Below are 13,995 nucleotides of genomic sequence, written 5' to 3'. Positions count from 1 at the left end.
TAAACAATGAAATAAGAGAGGGCTTTGAATGAACAAGTGGTGATAGTGAGCTGAGTATGATTAACCCAACACTGCCTAAATGCAAAAAGAAATAAAAACGGTTTGCCTGCACTCTCCTGGAATTTCTGAAGTCTTGCCGACACTGCCCGGCTGATAAACACCATATTCTATTCTACGGAACAATCCCTGTGGAATACTGTGGCACTTCCAGCAAACTTAAGCCGCAGGAAAGTGAGTAGGCAAGGGAGTGGGGAGGTGGCAAAGGATTCAGGAGGGGAAAAAATTAATAATTTTATAAACCTCGTAAAAAAATGAAACCAATAGACAAATCTCTTAGGAACATTGCTTCACCTAGATTTACTTTTCTAATAGAGGAACATTCTTACAGAGTAAATATTAGTACAAGAATATCAGCAAGCACAAATCCTTAACTTGCTGAGAGTCAGCTGGAAGAGTAGGCAAAGTTTAAATTCTCCCCATTGGAAAGTGACAGTTCAGTACATATCACTTTAGTAACCCTTACTTTCTTAAAACCTTTTTCTTTTTCAATGTTACAGCTGATTACAAGGAGAGCTTTAATACGATTGGAAACATCGAAGAGATTGCATATAATGCTGTTTCCTTCACCTGGGACGTGAATGAAGAGGCGAAGGTGAGTGGAAAAATAGTATTGATTCATTTTTCGTGCCTTTTGAATAAGGCCACCATTCTCTGCAGATGATTCTTTCACAAAAGCCTCTGTAAGTAGGGAAGATCTGTTAACTCGAGCCAAGAAAAAAGGAACTGAACCTGTTATCTTTCTCTAGAAGTTATGCACATTCAGTTATGTTAAATTGCCTTTGGGGGTAAAAGAGAAAAGGGGGTGTGCGTGTTTTGCTGTGGCCTCCAGCAGGACGGGCCAAGCTGCATGTCCCTCCCAAATCCTCCAGCTCCCCATGCTTCATTTTAGCCTGTGGGGCTGGCAAGGCTGGGCCAGAAAACCTTTTTCACCTGCACTGCCCGTTCCCCCAGACAGCACTGACTGCTGCCTTCTAGAGGCAGGAAAGTGTTCAGAGCTAAAGTCTCCATAGGTAAGTGACTGGGCAGACCTCTGACCCCATGAGTCCTCCAGGCATACCCTGGTTGAGGGAGAGGTACAGAAAGCAGGGCTGCAGGTCTCTGACCTTCACTCCGTGCAGTATAGCCACTGCCATGACCTTGAGCCAAGTCTTTCATGCTGACTGCTTTAGCTCTTCCTGTTTTTCTCTGGTGCCAGTATGGTTAGAGAGTGCAGCAGTAAAATCTCTGGCAAGTTGTGCCCTGAGGATAGACATCCACCACCACACTGATTTGGGTAAAAAAGTAAGACTTCCTGATACTCAGATTTGCTTTCCAGACGTGAGTCTCTTTGATTTGATGAACATTACAGACTTTCTGCTTACGCTCACTCACCTGTGTTCTTTACTTCTGATCTTTGATCTTTATTTTTCACTTAAAAGAAGGTTCCAGATGAAACCTAAGCTTATTTTCTCTCTCAGTTATGTACCATTTAGGAGGGTGTTAGAAGACTCTGTCTTCAAACTAATGAAAAGGTCAATGTAAACAGTTCCCTTCAATGCTTCATTGTCTGCGAGCAGGAGGAAGGCTGGGTGAGAAAGGAAACTGGATGGGAGTTTGTGGGCATGAGTTATGGAAGAAGAAGAATTGCTCAGTGTCTCATTTCACTCAGGTATGAAACAATGTAAGTGAAATTGGCTGTAGGCCCAAGAAAGGTGACCCAAATGGGTAAGCAGCAACAGAGTGCCAGAACAGCCTGGAGAATGTTCCAGTGGCTCAGTGCATCCAAGGGAAGGAAGTAGGCCTTGCAATGGGTGGGAGGTCAGGTCCCACACAGAACTGTAGGGGAAGTTTGTCTCCGCGATCCACTCTGCCTCCATTAAAAGTTCCTCGTGCAAACCTTGTGCTCTGTCTTCATGCCCCACTCTCAGGCTAGATGACTGGGGTAGATAATGAAAGGCCGCTTGTGCAATGGCACCATGGGCGGGGGTTGGAGTCCTTAGCAAGCCGTCTAACCTCCCTGGGCTTCAGTTCCCTCCCACATACAGACACAGCACTGTTCCAGTTGTCTCTGCTGCACCATCTCTTGTGCTGGGGTTATGATGGGCGAAGATTTGGTGCTCTGGGAGAGGGGACAGGGGATCCAGTAACCCTCCAGCAGTGTGAGAGGTGAGAGGCAGGCCCACCAAGTGGAGAGCACGGGGCTCAGGAAGTCGGTGGGATCCTATCGTCGAAAGTGCCTTGTCACTGGAAAGCAAGCTATAAATGTGAACCACCGTCATAGCCCCAGTTTTCATCATCAGGCCGTCTGTGACAGTGAGGGCTAGGGAGTGAATGTGTCAGGGAGGCCTGTTAAAGAAAATGCCTAACCAGAAGGGACAGCTTAAATGATGGAGGCTCTGTGCTGAACCAGCAAGGTAGTCAAATGGGGGTTGAATTGACCTTTCTTTTAGCCCAGTTCAGATGCTATCGCTCATTTCCCATAGGTAGGAGCTCACTTTTCTTCTTTCAGTGTGTGCGGTTGTGCATGTGTGTTGTTCCAGGCTGACAAGTTTAAGCTCACGTAGACTTTGACAAATGACAGTGGACACTATTTTATATTGCTTATTGGAGCAAAATTTGTTTGTTTAATATATACTTTTAGTGACTGTTACTTGGTTGTTGCAGTTGTATGCAGTCTGAGTTAATCAATAAGTAATAAAAATAATAATTTCCCCCAAACTACTGGAAGGATTTTTTAAAAAGAAAAACCATAAAAGTTAAATTCACTTCATTAAGGAGGCAAGAATGTTTTTTTGTTCAACCTGTACACCCTAAGTATTTCTTTAAAATATTATTGATTTTAGGGGAGCCTGGGTGGCTCATTTGGTTAAGCGTCTGACTCTTGTCATGATCTGAGGGTTGTGAGATCAAGCCCCACAGCAGGCTCTATTCTTGGCGGGGAGTCTCCTTGAGATTCTTTCCATCTGTCCCTCCCCCCGCTCGCACGCACATGCACTCTCTCTCTCTCAAAATAAGTGACTAAATCTTTAAAAAATAAAATAAAATATTGTCTTTAGAATAAGCAGATTGCAAAAACAAAGCTGTGTGATTGTTGAGGAAACAGTTTCAACAAAGCAAGAAGCGAAAGTGTCCCTCTCACAGAAGAGTTGTGATTTTCATAAGGTGGACTTCACAGGAGCCGTTGTACTTGCCTTCAAGTTCCTATTTTTAACATCCACAGAGAAATCTTCTGTGGGCTTCGAGGCTGGGGCTCCATTCAGTGTCACATGTTATTTTGGTTTACATGGCCAGAGGACGCAAAGTTAGGACCTACAGTTTTCATGTGGCCCAAAGAATGTGAGTGTGTGTGTGTGTGTGTGTGTGTGTGTGTGTGTGTATCACACATTTATGTTTATATTTCAATTAAAAATTTTTTTGCCACATTTACATAATCAGGAGATTATGGTTTTTTTTAAAATCTAGGCTTCCAGATTATTTTGGATAATGAAAGATTCTGGCACCCATGAGCCCAAGCATTTGCAAGGCGATGAGTGGCTCTTGTGAGGTAGTGGCTGTTCTTCTTAATACTTTTTCTAGTCTTTTCCATTCTGGAACTTTCCTTACCTGGTCCTCAAGGACATTTGAGTTTTTATGCCTCAACCACACCCCCTAAACAACTGAATATGCAGTTTACATCCTCACTGGTTGTCAAAGTTGGGGAAAGTAGTGACCCAGTGGAGGTTGACACAGTATGTCAGAGAGGAGTGGGCCAGAAGCCCCTCCAGCATTCCCTGGTTCCTTCCAGGCCTTTGGCAGCAGGCCAGGTCAGCTTGTGTTGGCACTGTTCAAGAGAGTTGCTGTGGCCTTTTGAATGCTCGTGATGGTGGCAAATCTTGATCTTTGAAGATGTTTAAAGAAAAACATCAGAAATCACTTGGGTACAAATATAAATACATATCAACCAGTTGGAAAACACAACTCCACGGTTAAAAATGAGATTCGTCTTGCACAAGACCAGCTTTAAAGACAGCAATGTCAGAAGAAACACTACAAATATACGTTGAGTCACAGCAGCATCATTTGAGAAAACCATATGTTTTCCTGTCATCGCTGTGTGAAAGGATAGCTTTTATTTGGAGATTTAAGTTTTGGGACATTCGTTAAAAAAAACCAGTCTGGTATTTGGTAGTCTTACCACATTTGTATAATTCAGACCTGATGATAAAGGTTTATGGCTTTTTCTGGATCACAGTTCCTACTTCTTTCTTTTGTTGCCACCTTACATTTTATTTCTAGCTCTCCTTTAGCATGAATAGAAGAAAGGAAAGGTTGTGAAGAAGTTGGGCTAGGGAAGGTGTTAAAACTATTAGTTAAAATGCGGTCTAGGGATTAGCTCCAGATTCTCAGTCTCAATTGCAGCATGGTTCTGGCAGAACGATCAGTGTTCTTCCACCCAGAACCGGTTTGGCCGGTTGTGCCCCAGTGCCTTTCTGCGCAATGACACACGCAGCAGAGATAGTCTTCAACAGAACATTCTTTTCCCCTCAGGGTCTGTGCAGTCTGGAAGCTCAGGTAGCAGGAACTGGTGTCCCTGGGTCCCTGAGAAAGACTCAGGCGATATCTGGGTGGGTGAGGGTCTCAGTGTCCTCTCTGTTACAGAGCGGGAATGGATGGGGTGGACGGAGCACAGGGTGATAATAGAAGAAACAGCCCTGAAACAGAGTTCAGGCAGCCGGGGACCAGTCCTGTCCCTGGAAGAGCCGGCTTTGTGCCTTTCCCCTCCTGAGCTTCAGTTTCCTCAGCGGACAGATGGCAGGAAGGGGAGCAGGGAAGGGTTGACAGGAGTATTAGGGTCCGATCCTGTGATTCTAATGGGAAGATCACAGTGCTACATTCTTCACATGACTCCCATTTACAAGGTCATTTCAATTTTTCTTTTTTCCCTTAGCCAAACATTGGTATCTACAAAGTAGATTTCTTGCTCGCTAATCTTCAAAATGAGGCATTCCCATGCAAGACCCTGTTGAATTATTGAAGAGCAGTGAGCTCAGATTCCTGGCACTGAGCATTGCCCTTCTCCAGGCAATGACATCACCCCCAGGGCAGGAGTGCCGCAAACCCTAATTATAGACTCCCCTTTCTCCCAGATTTCTAAAGAGATTCTTGAAAACCGGGCCCCTTATTTTTGTCCAGTGCCGTTTTCTCTTTTCACCGTGATTGCAAGATTAAACCAACCTCGATGTGCTACAAAGGCCTCTCTCATGTGACCACGGACAATTACTTGAGCATTAAGATGCTACTTAGTGCTTTGAGGAACAAGTTTCCTTTTTGCGTCTTTCCACTGGAACACCACAGCAATTCCCCCTTTTCCCCCATTTCTATCTTTACCCTTCTTATTGTTTATAAACTAAGATGAAGGAAGCTTCTTCCCATGAAGTCTTTTTTAATCCCTCTGCACCCAAGCCTTTGGAATGATCTTGATCCAGTAAAAATGTTCCTCCTTCCTCAATACCAGCTCTGCTAAATAATCAAGCAGTCAGATACACCTACTACCACCCTGTCTCCCATCTCTGATTTTTTTAAGGATCTATAATAATTCAATAATAGGAACTTCTGTCTCTCCTGGGTTCCTCTTTGCTGCCTGTCACCTCTGTCTGCAGAAGCAGTGATTACCCTCTGGAATGCCTACCCCATGTCTCCTTCCCCTCTCTGTGCAGAGCTGCAGGAAGGGCTTTGGGCAATTGGCTGGTCTAGCCCTCTGCTCTGCCATATCAGCAGTGAATGTTCTTCCTGCATTTTGGGGTTCAGGGAGGAACTCTTAGACAGGAAGTTGTTGCAATTTTAGAAGGGGTCAAGGACACAGATGAGGCATATGTTTTTATCCCTGTCAACAACGTTTTGTGCTGAGATTGAGTGGGGGTCAGGGTTGAGACCTGATCAGGGTAGGGTGGGGAGCAGAGAGGCTATGAGACGTCATGGATCATTTTCCTATGTCTGTCGGGTTCTGATTCCACTAAATATCAACTTTCTACATACCAGGCATTGCGAGATTAGGCAAGTGGATAAGATGGACTTTTTAAACATATGTCCCTCAGAGTCCAGAGTCCATGCTCTTAATCATCCCAAGAGAGGGAACTGCATTTTTTTCTTTTAAGACCAAAGCATGCTATGATTTTCCTTCTCAAAGAAGTTTATGGAGTACAGGTCCAGAAAAAAAGAAAACAAATGATTAGCCCCATCTCCTTGAGTAAAGCGGTTCAGTCAAGTCACCTTGCTTTTGCCACCCTCTGTCTCTTTACTGCCCACCAATGAAGATGGTCTCACTGGCCTGGTACTTCTAGCACACAGGTCTCTCCCTGTGCCTGTCTTTGGTTGCCCTGGTGTACATTATCTAATCGTACGTATTATTGATTAGAATGAATATGGGACTGAGGACTGTTCAACTGAGTGTGTGTGTGTGTGTGTGTGTGTGTGTGTGTGTGTGTGTGTTAACCTAACATTAGTGATCTCGTTTGCATAATCATGACCTCACTTTGTATTAATTAAAGATCAGCACATGCTTTGTAATGTAACTTCTTCACCATAGTGTGATACATTTGTACCCCACGTTCCTCACTTCTCTCTAGCTCCTTTTTCTGGTGTACTGAATTTCATTTTCATACTCATATACATTATTTCTGTACACTGTTCTTTTCTACTTTTTCTTCTGTCATGTGTTATGACACTGTTATGAACCATGAAGACAGTTCTTTTCCCTTTATTGCAATACCATGCAGGAAGCACAACATAAAAAAATTCGAAGCAAGAACGGTGATTATTATTAGAGAAAATGAAGGTTGCAGAAGGCACACATTGGCTGTTAGCTTTATGTCTGCAATGTAAGAAATCTAGTACACGAAAGCCCACAGTTCCCAATCTACTAAATTTGAAGCAAATATTTCCATGTAAGCAATATTCATTTTAGAGGTAGATTCCTCTAACTTTGGGCCCCTTTGGATGCTTTAAGTGAACTGGATTTATGGAAGAGATTTCCATGTAATTTTTGAAATTGTGAGGAAATTCAAATTGAGGGGATGCATGCTTATATTTCTTCTGGGCCCTATTTCCCTTCATATTTGTGCCTTTTATTTATTGCCTTTATGTCTGATTTTCCTCTGATCCCAAGGGGATATCATATGAGAACTGAGAACCAGTCTGAGCAGTGGAAATATGGATGTGCTGTGAGATGAGTCAGCTGGTTGAGCCAGAAAATCCAAGTGGAGGTTGGGAGTAAAAAGTTACCTCTTGTATTTGTAAACCCATCCTAAAGAAGAAAACGAAGTTCCTTTTATGTCCCAGCATGGCCCTGCAGCTGCCTTGGACTTGAGGATATTTGGTGTGGCCTGCATCAGGAATTCCTTCATATTATGAGACATAAATAGAGCTGTCATGTAGGGTAACTTACTCTGTTCATATGAAGTCCAGGGTTCTTCCTTTTCTCTCTGGATGGGTCAACCCTTTCTCTTCCCATGCTGTCTTTTCAAAGTACAACTAGTGGTCAGCAAGCAGAGCCTAGCTCTTTGCTCCATCAGCTGCTAATGAATGGGGAAAACAGGCTTTCTGTCCTCATCATCTCAATTTTAATAGCTTAAAAGACAGGCTCATAGAAACATCGGTGCTTTGATCACAGCCTCTGTAAAAGTAGTAAGTTGGAGAAAATGTCAAGTGTTCTAACCATCTTTTACATCGCAAATTATTCAGTCTCTTTTTGTGGAAAATAAGGTTATGCTAATTGAAAGACTGGTTTGAAATTCACCAGATCATGGTGAATCCATTAAATGGTCCCAATTTTATTGTATCTCTCCCTCCTTCTTTCTCTCTCCCTTCCATTACTTCTGTTTGGTGTAAAATATTTAATCAGTTTTTATTGGGCCACCTCATAGCACTTAGAAAATTACAGTCTTGATAGTCTTGACAAATCTTGCTTTCCAGGGGGATGTTTCTAAATGGACTGTGTTCTCTTTCTGCCAAATTCCAGTACTGGACACCAAGAGAGAAGACAAGAAATGTAAATATTGATTTTCAGGATGAAAAAAGAAACCAAAGGAGTGGCCAAAGAAGACCATACTCCTGATGTCCTGTGGGTTCATGACCTCGTTCATTCCCCCAACCCCCTGCTAGCAGTCTGGGAGCTCTCTTTCTGCTTATAAGACAGTCTAGGATGAGATCAGGTTGATAGATATTACTTAAGAAAAAGTTACATCCCAGTTTTTTGTCTAAGTAGGACCCAATTTTAAACAAAACAAGTCATCTAATGAAAGATTAGAGAATATTATAAGGCATCTTTCCTGGTCGTAAAAGTAAAGCAAGGTTTGGGGGAGGCTCCTGGGAGGGGTCTTGAAAGGTCAAGATCCACACTGCGAAGCAGGGCAAATGGCATTTTTATGTGTTTGCTGGGGCGTGGTGTGGGTGAAGGAAGTTTTAAGAAGGGAAAGGTAAACATTTGCTGGAGTCTTTGGTATTAAACTTAAACAAAGCCGTGCCTTTGTTCCAGTTTTATAAGGTAATGGATGGCAGGAAAAGCTATAAAGCTAGACTTAATTCATGTATAGAAGAAATAATCTGTGGAAGGCATCTCACTGAAGATATCAGCAGCCTGATCTTTGGTTAGGATGTGTTGTATCCATGTTTCTGGACTGAACTCTGTTTAGGGCTCTCTAACTTCCATGCATGAACTCTTGTATGTGCTCAGAGAACGAAGTTACAGATTTGGATTTCAGAGGCTGATGTGTGTGTGCGTGCATACGCGTGCACACACACCTGCACCACAGTTAATATTTGTTCCGTGATTACTATATACTAGGCACTCTGCCAGCTGTTTTATATACATTATGCAGTATTCATATTTTAAGTGGATATAATTTTTCATTTAAATAATGAAGAATTTGAAGCCCAGAGGGGTTAGCTAGCTTAACTCAAGTCGCACAGCTAACACACAGCAGAGGTGGAACTCCCACCTTGGACTGTCTAAAGCATGTGCTCTTTCAGCACTGCCTTTTTGTATGGGGAGGATCTAGCAGTAATATATTCTACATTATTTCTGACAAAGGGACAGTCACTCCCTCGAAGCAGCTTGCCTGCTGCATATCGTGTGCTAGTCTAGGCAGGAGACATTCATGGACAGATGAGCTGGGCAGAGTGTCTGCTCTCAGAGAGCATTTTGGCCAGGTTGAGAAGTAAGACATAGCTGTAAGTAATGTAATATGAGGGGAAGAGTGACAAAGACTCTAATGAAAATAGAGTGAAAGTGCCAGGAAAGTTCTGGAAACGGAGAGAACTCTATTTTTTATTTAAAAATGTCCCCAACTTTTTACTTACAAAAATTACAAATGAAAGGTTGAAAAAAACAATACAATTGATGCCACATACCCTTCACTGAGACTGACTCATTGCTAATAATTTGCCAGATTTCCTTTCTCTTTTCTCTCTCTCTCTTACACACACACACACACACACACACACACACACACACACACACACACACATTTATACTTCATTTCTAAATACTCCAGCACTTAGAGATCTCCTTTCTGTGGGATCAGGGAGGACATGGGGGAGGATTTGGCTTATGAGCTGTGTCTTAAGGGTCAGTTGTAATTTAAGTCTGGGGAAGTTGGACAGAAGGGCATGCCAGGTGGCGGGACAGGGTGCTCGAAGATGCAGAGTGGAAGCTCAAGAAGAGCAGGGAGTTGTGGAGCTCTGGAGAGAAGTTCAGAGTTGTTTGTAGAGAGAGAATAAAAGTCACCAGAGAGGAGGAGATTGCCACGGAGAGAATTGGACCATGGGCAAGAGAGGGTCAAGGATGGGACTTTAGACTCACCCCATTTAAGGACGTTGGAAGAGGGACCAGACAAGGAAGGGGTGGTCAGGAGGAAGAGTACAGAAGAAGGCAGGGTTGAGGAGGTGGTGAGAGAAGGAAGAACTGACGAATGAAGTCAGCGCTGTAGGCAGTGGTTTCTCAAAGCCTGGTCCTCCACATGCATCACCCACCTCATCTGGGGAGAGTTAGAAATGCAAATACCTGGATCTTTCACCCCAGACCTACTGAATTGGAAACTCTGTTGATAGGGCCCTATAATCCATATTTTAACAAGGCCTCCTGGATGCATACTAAATTCGAGAACCCCTCCTTATGAATTTGCTATAAAGAAGGCTGGCCTTGAAGCCAGCAATTTCAGTAAAATAGTGAGGAACAAAAGTCAGACTAAAAAGTCAGTGACATGGCCTGTATACTGCCAGTAATTTATTTATGCACATGTGTACAAAATCCATGTTGAAAGAAATGCATTGTGTTATTGTAAGATGAAAAGACTGGAAACAGCCCAATGTTAAATTATCACTCCATATTTCATGGCTCTTTAAAAAAGAAAAGTGGTATCTTCAAAATGTATTTAGTAAAACAAGGTGCAGAACTGTATGTTTACTGTGGTACCATTTGTATAAAAAAGAATAATGATATGTATTGCGTAGCATATTTCTGGAAGTATACACAAGAAACTGAAGGATCCTCAAGAAACTGTTGACTAGGGAGCTGTGCAGGATTGGGGGGTGCTTCTACAGTTAACCCTTTTGTGCCTTTTGAATTTTGTGCCATAGTATTATAAACTCAGTACAAGTTTTAAGTATTAAGCATGAACCAAAAAGGATCGAAATAGCAACAAATAATCAGCAAGTTGAGTGAGCGAATCTTTTGTTCTACGCTTACATTCTTCCTCTGACCGGGAGCTCATTATTTATGAAACAGCCCAACCCACTGTTAGGCAAGGTCGAATTCTTCCTTATCCTGAGGTGCTGTTTCACAAGCTGTGTTCAGGTGACAGCAGAGTGGCAGCAGCCTGCAATCTGAAGAGCAAGAAAGGTTCTGTCGAAGAGATTTCTCTCTTGCCCTCTCCCTGTCAAAGCCTGTGACTCCAACCCTCTAAAAGTGTCCTGCAGAGACAGATTTTGTTTTTCAAATCAATTCACCTCAATTAAATATCTTTTTGCTCAAATGAATGTCAATCATAGCTAAGCTGCCTTTGAATCATTTGGCGATGGTATCACAAAGCGCCCTGAGAGAGAATCCAGAGAGGAAGGGGGGCTTGATCTGGGGAACTGGGAAGACAGGAGGAAGCAGCCTTGCAGGCGTAGTTGGGGAAGCAAAATGGGTGGGGCTTTGTGGCTGTGCCGTGGGGGTGAGGAAGGGCCCGGGTCGACAGTAGGAGCAACTAGGAGACCAGGTATCTGTGAAGATGCACACCATGGTGATGAGGAGGAAGTCCCTTAGATTTTCATAGCACTTGTACAGTTTAAAACATCATCACATTGTAAAGTGTCACACTACCAAGGAAGGGATTGTTGTACCTATTTACAAATGAGTCAGAAAAGTCCAATAACTAGTCCAAGGGCACACTGCTGGGATCTGCACCAGCTACATAATTTGGAGTTTCCTGTACTTTTTTTTTTTTTTTCCTGTGTTTTCCTCTCACTTGGCTTCCAGTTTCAGAGAAAGCTCTCTTTTTTCTTACAGAACTGCACTTTTGAGTCGATCCTATTTAATCCTTACGTCTGAGGCTGTTAAGTCCCACACCCCACCTTTCTGCAGCCTCTTGTATTCATCCTCTCTTATTGCGTGAACACCTCCTCAATCTTGGAAGAACACCTGTGTTTGGCCCTGCGATCTGCTACCTGCTACCCATGTTCCTGTTCATCCCTCCTTCCTCCGTCAGGCTTCCCAGCTGTGATGTCCCCTGTCTGTCTCCAAGTCCTTTCTCCCCCAGCAGTCTAGCTTCCTGCCTTTCTCTCCATCAGTCTGGCCTCTCAAAGGGGTGCAGGCCTTCTTTTACTTCTGAACCTGGTGGCCTTTGCTCAGCGTCACTCTCCTTATCCTCTTTGTAACTTGGATGTTGGATACTATGGCCAGAGTTCTATCTGTCCTGGCCCCGATAATATACACTTGACCTCATCAGGTGTTCATTACTTGATCACAGTGACATAAACATTTTGGTTGACCTCTTCCCTCACCAACCCCCTTCCTTCAGGCTCCTTTCTAAGCTCAACACAATGCCTCCTCTCCCATTAGGCCGATTTCTTCATTCTTTTCAGTCAGCTCTTCTAGCTCAAGACTCCTACGTCAAATCTTCCCTGGCTGACTTGCTGATTTCTCAATTTTTCATCAAGTCTTACAGCATGTGTAGGTTGGGATTGCCAGTTTAGTATCTAATGATATGCATTCCACAGTAGCAAAAGCTGTTATGTCCCTCTTTTCCCTTGAGGATAGGGCTGTACCGTGTACTTCTGTATTTCCCATAGTGTCTATAAATAGCATCCTCCATGACAGATATGCATGTACATACATACACTATATATTCCACTATATATTCGTACTGAGTATATAGTTGGTGCTCAATTTACATGTGTTGATACACAAACGGATAACAAATTTTAGGGTAAATCTGGTCAGAACAGCTAACTCTGCTATATTATTTTGATAACTTCAGCTACTCAAAGCAATTCTGCTTCCTAGAAGGTTGGCTTTTGAAGGCAAGAACATGGATAAAGAGGGAAATGTGCATTTAGAAAGGTAATTTTCTTTTGATTCATTGGACAAATATTTGTTGAGTATCTATCATGTGATTGGCACTAGGAATAGAATGACCTTGAGGCAGATAAGGGCTTCCTCTTATGAGCTTGCAGCCTCTTATGAGCGAGCAGACAGATAATTAAGCACTAAACAGATAAACAACAAGATAAATCCAAACAATGGTAAGTACTCTGAAGAAAATGGAAAAGAGCAGTGTGATAGAGTTTGCCTTCTGGTCATGGTCTGAGGTGGGAAGAGGAGGAGGAAGATAGCTCTAGATGGCGTAATCAAAGCTGGTATTTCTGAACAGTTGACATTGGACTGGAATCTAAATGAGAAGAAGGAGCTGACAATGTGTGGGGCTATCTGTGGGGACAGCATTGGAGATATAGGGCACAACAAATAGCAAAGGCTGTCACCTGGGAACAGGGTTGGTATGTTCTCGAAATGGAAAAAGTTGAGGGCTAAAAAATATGGAAAACTGTGATATACTATGTGAGTAAACCCAATGTGTATGTATGTATATACAGGTATGCCCTGAGTATCTGTAGGAAAAGATAAAGAAATAATATTGTCAAGTTCTAAAGCATTCCCTCAAAGTGCTATGTAAATGGAAGTGTCAGTAAATCTAAGAGTTTCTTAGCTCCTCAACAAAATAGCAGGCTCTCTGAGGGTAGGGAGTCTATCTCATCATTCTTGTGTCCCACCGTGTAGCATAACGCCAGGCACAGACAGAAGGTACTTGACAAATATTTGATAAATTAATGCATGAAGGCAGTGAATGAATTCCCAAGGCTGAGCTTTCACATGTTCATATTGTCTACTTTTAGGCTATCTATCTTTCTGTCTCAATTTGGTGTTGCATCTGCACCCAAATACCATCATATAAAATGGAATTAAAATGCTGATATTTAAGAAAACCATCCATATGGTCTTTAATAATTCCAAGAACCAAGAGGAAAACAGAGTGGGGAAATTGGCAAGAGCACACTTATGTATTTTTTTTTAAAGATTTTATTTATTTATTTGAGAGAGAGAGAGAATGTGAGAGAGAGAGCGAGAGCGAGAGAGAGAGCATGAGAAGGGGGAGGGTCAGAGGGAGAAGCAGACTCTCTGCAGAGCAGGGGGCCTGATGCAGGACTCAGTCCTGGGACTCCAGGTTTATGACCTGAGCCAAACCGAGCCACCCAGGTGCCCACAATTATGTATTTATATATTGTTCGTGTTTTAGATTGAAAATGCTGATTTCTTGGTGTAGGCTATGTTGCTTTAATTTGCAGGTTAATGCATGTGCATTAATCGAAAAGAGCTCTTCAGAGTCTCAAAATAAGGAAATAAGTAGCTTTCTTTGTCTTTAATTAGAAGATTCTTAAAAA

The 13,995-nt window shown here is 42.7% G+C and overlaps 1 protein-coding gene across 3 annotated transcripts in view; it reads left to right on the top strand.

Annotated features, from left to right (window-relative positions):
- Positions 1-13,995, top strand: part of GRHL2 (grainyhead like transcription factor 2) — a 164,137-nt gene that overhangs the window by 93,931 nt on the left and 56,211 nt on the right. For all 3 annotated transcript variants that reach the window (XM_087864683.1, XM_045805842.2, XM_045805841.2), the window contains exon 8: positions 558-652. In XM_087864683.1, coding sequence (XP_087720809.1) covers positions 558-652 — 95 coding nt within the window. The remainder of the gene's footprint in view (positions 1-557; positions 653-13,995) is intronic.

Source organism: Ursus americanus, chromosome 9, assembly GCF_024610735.1.
Source record: "Ursus americanus isolate L20-20 chromosome 9, mUrsAme1.1.p, whole genome shotgun sequence".
NCBI classification, from domain to species: domain Eukaryota; kingdom Metazoa; phylum Chordata; class Mammalia; order Carnivora; family Ursidae; genus Ursus; species Ursus americanus.
The sequence above is the reverse complement of the archived record's forward strand: the minus strand, read 5'-3'. Positions and strand labels throughout refer to the sequence as shown.